This window comes from Prosopis cineraria, unplaced genomic scaffold (assembly GCF_029017545.1).
Source record: "Prosopis cineraria cultivar Desert tree isolate PC_DT_omini unplaced genomic scaffold, ASM2901754v1 PC14, whole genome shotgun sequence".
NCBI classification, from domain to species: domain Eukaryota; kingdom Viridiplantae; phylum Streptophyta; class Magnoliopsida; order Fabales; family Fabaceae; genus Prosopis; species Prosopis cineraria.
In genome coordinates this window covers 18,038,296-18,046,827 of record NW_026555345.1, presented here as the reverse complement: position 1 = coordinate 18,046,827, position 8,532 = coordinate 18,038,296, and the positions used below count along the sequence as shown (strand labels likewise).

The window sequence follows — 8,532 nt, the reverse complement described above, 5'->3', positions numbered from 1 at the left end:
ACACAAGGCAGACCGTGACTTTCTCTATGAACAGTAAAATTAGAAAGGAGCCTTATTAGGCCATTTTTCAAATTTGGCTAGAGCTATTTTGTTACATTTGATATATTTTTTTAAATAAAAAGATATATTTAATATATTGATTTCATGAAAGAGTTTTATTGACTCATTCTTAATTTAAACAATTAAGTTATTCTTAGTTCTATGTTGATATAAAAAATTCTGTATCTTCATGCAGGTAAAAGAGATGGAAGCATTCCCAGTGATGAACAAAAATATCAGGAAATTCATATGTGCCGGTGAAAATCCCTGTTTGGGGGGATGAATATCAATTATCAACTAGGACAGGATTTGGGAACTACCACTTCTAAACAATACAGATTAAAATTAATTTACTCAAGGACTTCTCTAATTAATAATCCAAAACTGCATCCACCTAGTTCGTTTTCCTTGCTCAGCTTACAACGCAGAAATAATAATACAGAAAAAGTAGTCCTCGTGTATCTAATGTAGATACAGATTAGTACAAAAGGTCGATGCCGAATGCACATCTTGAAGGTACAAAGAATCACATTGCAGTTATATCAATAGAGTGAATTCCCCTGTTTTCATTTAATCCTCAAGTCAATACTCATCTTATGCTGAGGGTATGGTTGTTTCACTTTGAGCTGTCTCTCCAAGTGTGAACCTTACAAAACGTCTCACTTTAATGTTCTCTCCAATCGCAGCTACTGTTTGCTTCACGAAATCCTTAACTAGAACGTTGTCATCCTTAATGAAAGGTTGCTCTAGAAGAGCAAGCTCCCCAAGCCTCTTTGAGACTCTTCCCTCAACTATTCTTTCTCTGATGTTCTCAGGTTTTGAAAGAATGTCATCTCTCTGCATCTCAATTTCTTTTTCTTTGTTCACTATACTCTCGGGAATGTCTTCAACGGATACAAACTGCACTTGGGGGCTGGCCACAACTTGCATTGCAAGATCATCAACTAACTCCTTGAATTTATCGCTTCTACCGACAAAATCAGTTTCACAGTTCACCTCAATTAGAACCCCGATGCGTGAATCATGAATGTATGAACCAATTCTGCCTTCAGCTGCCAGCCTGCTGGATTTCTTCTCAGCAGATGAGAGACCCTTTTTTCTTAGGTATTCCTGTGCCTTCTCAAGATCACCTCCAGTTTCAGCAAGAGCTTTCTTGCAGTCCATCATCCCTGCTCCGGTATCTTCTCGAAGCTGCTTAACCAATGCAGCAGAGACTGCTACTGAAAGCGGTCTGCATCAGAAGGTTGAGTTATTGAAGTCTGAAGAATAGCGATAAAGTCAAGGAAATTTCTCCTTTTCTATTCTCTATTTTGTAACTAACAATTAAATGAATGCACAAGCACATCAGAAATTTTTAGAAATGGAATTGGCGTATGACTGAGTGATTCATTCGTTATGCTAAATTTAGTGCCACGCGTGCTGAATACCTCATCAAATGCATTCAACTAAATAAATAAAATTTTGTAGAGCTGCTTACTTCTGCTCTGGTTCCTTGGCAGCAGGAGTAGGTTCTGTTTTTTCTGGTGCAGGCACAGCTTTTGCAGCAGTTTGTGCAGCCACTTCGGCAGCAAAATCCTGACTTTTCTTCTCCAAGCCCTCTCCAAGATTGAACCGTACAAATCTCTTAACTTTGATGTTTTCTCCAATGGTTGCTATAGTCTGCTTGACCAAGTCCTTTACTACCACTTTATCATTCTTAATATACGGCTGCTCAAGCAATGCTAGCTCCTCAAGCCTTTTTCTTATTCGGCCTTCAACAATCTTTGCTCTTATCTGCTCTGGTTTTGATAATAAATCTTCTTTCTGCATCTCTATTTCTTTTTCTTTGTTCACAATACTTTCAGGAACATCTTCGATGTCAAGATACTGTACTTGAGGGCATGCTGCCACTTGCATGGCCATATCATCAACAAGCTCTTTAAAAATTTCTCCCCGGGAGACAAAATCTGTCTCACAGTTTACCTCAACCAAAATACCAATCCTGCTGTCATGAATATAGGATCCTATTCTTCCTTCAGCTGTGGCTCTGCTCGCTTTCTTTTCTGCACTAGCTAAGCCTTTTTTTCTGAGAAACTCCTGTGCTTTAATAATGTCCCCTCCAGTCTCTGAAAGAGCCCTTTTGCAATCCATCATTCCAGCTCCTGTTTCTTCCCGAAGCTGCTTAACAAGAGCTGGTGATATAGTTGCTGCAATCAATAAAAAAGGACGAGACAATTTACTATGAGATAATTCCCAATCCCATGAAAGAGTGAAAAAAACAAAAAGAAAAAGAAAAGCCAGCTGACTGAAAAACCAAGGGATTGCAATTAAGTTAAAGTATTGTTTAAAAATCTCATTTAGTTAATCCCCAAAACACCTGATGGCGATATAGCCAATAACAAATTCTGACTTGTATAAAAAAATTTGATGTGAGGAAAGAACGAAAAGATTACAATGCATAAAAAGCAACTTTATAATAGGACCCTATTACAGCAATCACGGATTTGCAAAATATGGTCCAATTTATCCAGAAAGTTTCAACATTAATATTTGAAATTGTAAAGAAATAAGATGCAACTCTCAAATTTAAATCTTTTGACCATATGCAATAGGATACAAAGTATAAACCTTTACTCAAGCCTTGCTCTGAAGCAGAAACACCAGTTTGACCATTTGCATTAGATAAGCTGTTATTTGTCTCAGGTGCACTTTTAACCTCTTTACTTTCAACTTGTGAGGAAAAAGAATTTTCATTCTCAGTGGCAGGTGCTTGTTCTTGCACTTCATTGGGTTCATTCACTGAATTTTCTACAACTTCAGCAGGATCAGGAGATATGACTTGATTATTATCACTTGTTCCATCCATAGAGGCAGAATTAACAATTCAAGATCACTATTTATGAGAATTTTTAAAGAATTAGTCTTGTTAAGCATGCCAAGTATAATTTGGTTAGTTGCTGCAGTTATGCAAAACTAAGCCTTCGATATCTTTGGAAACCACAAACATGAAACATTGAACTAATGTGAATGTTAAATAAAAGAGAAAACTAGATGTACATTTAATAATGTAAATGTTAAATAAAAAAGAAAACTAGAGCCATTTAAAAAAAAAAAATCTTCTTCTTACTCGTTTTGATTCATTGGCCAAAGTTGAAGCATGCTAGCAGAAACAGATGCTGAGCATACCTGTGCTCAAGCTTTCCTGAGATGATAGCATGCCGGTTTGTCCACTTGAACTAATATCATTGCTGTTGTTCTCAAGCACGGCTCCTGCTTTGTCATCTACTTGCAATTCAGAGAAAGTTTTAAATGATAAGTCAAGTTGAAGACTTTTGTGTTTGGAACGAAACTTATTAACAACACAAAATAAATGTTAGCTGTCAATTGGATGTGGACTTGCCATTTCCACATGCAAACAAGAATAACAAGAAGAAGTTTTATCCCACTAAATGGGGTCGGCTATATGGATTGTATGATGCCATTATGCTCTATCATTTACCAAGCTTTTAGAAATGTAGTTAACTAAAAAGTCTCAATTAACAACTTCCATAAGTGTGCTCTTTAGCCTTCATTTATCCCTCTAAACAAGGCTCAAAATTATCCATTCCACTCTCATCACTAGCACCTCTCATGGTCTTCGCTGTACATGTCCAAACTATCTCAAACGATTTTCTATTATTTTCCTCTTGACAGGTGCTACGTCTACTTTTTCTTGCATGTACCCATTTCGGATTTTATTTTTAGGTGTATGTCCACACATTGATCTCAACATTCTTATCTCTACTACTCCAACTTTATACCCTTATTATTCTATTAAAGCCCAACATTCACTACCATATAACATAACTGATTTTATAGTAGTTTGATAAAACTTCTCTTTAAATTTGTCAGGTATCTTACAATCGCAAATAACTTCTTTAACTTTTTTCCAATTAAACCATCCAACATGTATTCTGTCTAGATAATTTCATGGGCAAATGGTAGAGCCAATAGACCTAATTGTATGCCTATTGAAGTATGAAAATATTTAGGTGAAAAGGAGGTGCGGTGGCTAACTAAATTATTTAATCAAGTCTTACGGTCCAAGAAAATACCTAATGATTGGAGGAGAAGCACCTAAGTTCCTATTTACAAAAATAAAGTTGATATTCAGAATTGTGCTAACTACAAAAGGATTAAACTTATAAGTCATATAGTAAAATTGTAGGAAAGAGTGATTAAGCATATGTTGAGATTGGAGACTGGTATTTCTAAAAATCAGTTTGGCTTCATGCTAGGTAAGGTGACTATAAAAGTGATTTATCTACTAAGGGGATCAATGAAAAAGTATTGATGCAAATGTAAAGATTTACACATGGTTTTCATTGATTTGAAAATAACGTATGATCGTGTATTGAAAGAATACTTTGAAAAGTCATGGAAAAGAAGGGAATTTGGATTGCCTAAATTAGAGCTATATAAGATATGTATGAAGAGGCAACAACTATTATAAGAATGCTTAACAGTGAAACAAAGGACTATTCTATAAGGATTTGACTACATTAAGGATCATTTTTGAGTCCTTATTTATTTGACTTAATCTTTATATGTTTTGACTGAGCATATTTAAGAAGAAATCTCCAAAGGCATGCTTTTCACAGAGGATATAGTTTTTATTGCGAAGACAAGAAAAGAGATTACCTATAAACTTGAGTTATGGGAGAAGACATTAGAGTGAAAAGATTTTTTTCCTAAGTACGGGTAAGACAAAATATTTGCATTATAATTTTAATAAGAAGTCAATTAGTAGTAATTTGAAAGTGAAATTAGGAGACTAGATTATATCTCGAGTGAAAAAATTTAGACATTAGGAAACTATTATTTAATATGATGGGAAAGTTTAGATATTTAAGGCCTATTTGGATAACTCTTAAAAGCACATTCAAACCACATTTGGGGTGTGCTTTTACCAAATCTAACAAATAGTTGGATCTTCCAAATGTGCTTTTGCCAGATGTAAACTGAAAACCAAACACATACTTAGATATTATTCCACATGCAAATGCAAATGAAATATGAGGAAAAACACACATGGATTTATATAGATGGGAGTGCAAGAATACTACCAACCTGCAATTTCCAGAGGAGTTGGTGCATTATTAGATAGAATATCTGATTCCAACCCTTTAATGCTGCCATTTATTTCAGGGCTAAGGTCAACTCCATTGTTATCAGTTGGTGCTGCAGTAGCAGATTGTTCATCTGCATCAGATGTTTGCAATTGCTTTTCATCCTTCACAACAGAAAGATCAATCCTACTTTCTCCCACAATTTCACTATCTGTTTCAGGAGGTGAGTCTGTTATATGGCTTGCTACAACATCAATTTGAGTTACTTCTTCAATAATTTGATTTGCCGTTGATGCATCATCTCTTTCAGGAGCCAGAATTCCAGAAGTCACATTCTCTTTGTTCTCAGAGGCACCCTCTACTCTGGAGTTTGAACTAGAGATATTGCTTACTGCATCGCTTTCATTATTCACATCAGCTTTTGATTCCCCATCTGATGAGCTGGCTCCTGCATCCAACAGACTTTTGGAATCACCCTTTTCAGTTTTATCATTTACATTTTCACTGGCTATTTCAAGAGGTGAGTCAGCTCCAGCATTGCTTGCCGCAACATCAGTTTGAGCTGCTTCCTCAACAATTTGATTTGATGTGGATGAATCACCCTCAGCAGCCAAACCACCAGAAGTCACCACCACTGCTTCCTTCTCAGTGGCAGCATCAACACCTGATATCGGGTCAGAGATGTTGCTTACTGGGTTTCTTGCATCACCTACAGTAGCTCTTGAGGCACTATCCAACAAGCTGCCTTCCACATCCGCCTTACTCTCATAATTGTCATCCTTGAGATTATCTTTTACTGGTTCTTCCAGCTTTTCAGGGACATCAATTACAGTCTCCTGTTGCAGGACAGTTTCTTTGATTTCTTCTGTTGATGTATTTTCAACTGGTTTTTTCACATTATCTCTCTCGTCTAAAAATGAAGCAATTTCTTTGTTCTTGCGGAAAGCTAAAACAAAAGGGTTTGTTGCGGCATGGACAACCCCTTGGCTAAGTTGGGAGTCCAATTCTGCTATATCTTCCTCTTTCTTCATAGTCAATGTTACTTGTCCTCTTGAGATACGCAAAACTCGTACACTGACTTCTTGACCAACCTGCAATGAAGAGTTACCCATAACATTCTCAAATCCATCATCAGACTCCTCAGATATGGGTAAAAAGCCTTCCTCTCCATCAGGAAGAGATATAAAAGCACCACTCCTGGTCATATTCTTCACTGTACCTTCAAGATCCTGCCCCTTCACAAACTTGGTGCTTCTTTTCACATCATCTTTCTTTGAACTGGGCTTTGATGTGTTCCTCCTCCCAGGTCCAGTCTTAGCTGAACTGACTGGTGCATCTTTTTGTTGCCGCAGCTTACCAATGTCATCACTTTCACGCATAGAGAGAGAAATACGCTGACTCTCAGTGTTAACTTCAATTAGCTTCACATTCACTTCTTGTCCAACTGAAACTATACTTGCAACATCTTTAACATAGCTATCACTCAACCTTGAAACATGAACAAGGCCATCTGTGAAGGCTCCGAAATCAATAAAGGCCCCAAATGGTTGGATTGATTTTACTTTCCCAGAAAAAGTTGCTCCAGGAATCAAATCCTCATTCTTTACAGGAGGCATCTCACTTTTCCTAGCAGGTCTGGAACGTTTGGCTTTAGCTGAAGCAGTACTGGCATTGGACTTAAGAGACAAATCTTCACTTGTACCAACTTCTTTTGAAGGAGCTTCAGAAGTTTCAATAGAGTCATCATTTGCCGCAGGTGAATCCGGTTCCTCCACAGCTATATCTGTTTCTGTAGCTGATATACTGGTTCTAGATTTTCCATTAAACGAAAGTATTCTTTGGTTCTTTGAAATCAGTCCAATGGAAACAAATGGAGGTACAAGAAACCTTGGTTTTGATGATCCATGTTTTACAGACTTCCTTGATAAATTGAGTGTTGTCAAAGAATCACTTCTCCTTGCAGTAAATGCACTTTCAGGAATAAATGAGATAATGCCCGTGGAGCATGGTATTACAGGATTCATGTTGACTTGAAATGCAAAACTTAATTATGTTTCAGAATCAGCACATTTCATGTCACCTGCCCAGAAAATATGACATGAAAAATCAGCACAAGCTTCAGTATTGAATTACTTAGGTGGCTCCAATATGATCATCGAAGATACTTTAAGAAAGGAGGGGGGGATCAGTTGTCTTGGTTCGGTAAGCAATGATATAAAATTATATGCCTCAGGGATTAGTATTAAAACCATTGTAGACACAACCACATCCGTCAGAAAAGGACAAAGCAAAATAGTCAAATCGCTAACATAATATCAACGAGGATAGACACCAACTACATCACAGATCACATGTCTCCAAGAAAATTATTGCAATATCAACGTCAATGTGAGAAGGCTACAATGGAACTATATATTCCGCATAAAAAAGGCTAAAAATAATCATAATGGTTTATCTAAATTATCTTCCTGTCATCGACTGAAAACACAGAGATAATCTAAGGGAAAAGGGAAAAAACAGAATCACCTAATTAATAATGGAATTTCCATCAGGATAAATAATAGTGTAAGAATTCAAGAACCATATACAAAAATTACAAACCGGACAGACACTCTTAACATCCTAACGCCCCACTACTTCCACATAAATATAGTCAAATTGCAAATTACGATAAAACGAATTTATGACATTTCAAGGCAAAATATAGTCATCAAGTAAACCGGAGAGACACTAAAGCCCACGATTCCGTTGCAAAATTCATATTCCTTGTGCATTGAAGGGAAATTAAATCCGATGGATTGAGCTATACGGGAGGATTATACATCAAATTCAAGCTCAACATGGAACAGAGTGCTAGAAAAATCAGACAATACAACAAATTTGATGAAAAAAGAAAGAACCGTTAGGTGCACGACCAGGGATTGATACCTCAGAAGCTTGAAAAGGCCAAAAAAATTCATAGAAACTTTACGTTTACAAGTTGAAAAACTGTAGAAAAGGCGAGAAAGTATTGGTTTCTAACCAAGTTAATTTCTGGGTTGAGAAGATAGAGCTTACTCTGTACTCTTGAGAGGAGGAAGGAGGGAAATGAATGGTGAGGTTTTAAATCCTTATCTTATCGGAGTATTGTGTTGCTTAGTCGAGTCTCAGGTGGAAATCGCATGGTGAAACTATTCGGCTCACGTCGCTTCGGCTTAGCCGCTTAGCCGAGTCAACACCACCTTACACTATTGGGCTTTTCAGTGGCGAAGTAGTAAGTGCTGAAGGCCCAAATTATCAAGTCCATTAAGCCCAAAACATGGGTTATGAATCAATAGGCTGCTATTGCTGACCCACAGAGAGAGAAAGAGGGAGAGAGAGAGAGAATATGTTACCGCTAAATTTAAAGATTTGTTATATTTTTTGG

General features: G+C 36.9%; 1 protein-coding gene across 5 annotated transcripts; it reads right to left on the bottom strand.

The window, feature by feature from the left end:
- Positions 1 to 378: 378 nt before the first annotated feature.
- LOC129293522 (polyprotein of EF-Ts, chloroplastic) lies at positions 379 to 8,296 on the bottom strand. Of its 5 annotated transcripts, none has more exons than XM_054931530.1 (6): positions 8,184 to 8,296; positions 5,128 to 7,206; positions 3,205 to 3,300; positions 2,647 to 2,832; positions 1,517 to 2,225; positions 379 to 1,270 (listed from the first exon to the last, which is right to left on the bottom strand). In XM_054931530.1, the coding sequence occupies exons 2-6, from the start codon at positions 7,148 to 7,150 to the stop codon at positions 634 to 636; spliced, it is 3,651 nt and encodes a 1,216-aa protein (XP_054787505.1). In that variant the 5' UTR covers positions 7,151 to 7,206; positions 8,184 to 8,296; the 3' UTR covers positions 379 to 633. The 5 variants fall into 5 exon arrangements, with proteins under 5 accessions (XP_054787505.1, XP_054787504.1, XP_054787503.1 ...); XM_054931529.1 differs by having other exon boundaries at positions 8,149 to 8,239; XM_054931528.1 differs by having other exon boundaries at positions 8,055 to 8,207.
- Positions 8,297 to 8,532: the final 236 nt, after the last annotated feature.

What these genes read in the sequence shown, in the direction of transcription:
- LOC129293522 (XM_054931530.1), bottom strand. Translation starts at nt 7,150, where the DNA reads ATGAATCCTGTAATACCATGCTCCACGGGCATTATCTCATTTATTCCT. An exon ending in AGAGCAAGGCTTGAGTAAAG is followed by an intron (nt 2,226 to 2,646) that starts GTTTATACTTTG and finishes TATTGATTGCAG; the next exon opens with CAACTATATCACCAGCTCTT. An exon ending in GCCAAGGAACCAGAGCAGAA is followed by an intron (nt 1,271 to 1,516) that starts GTAAGCAGCTCT and finishes CTTCTGATGCAG; the next exon opens with ACCGCTTTCAGTAGCAGTCT.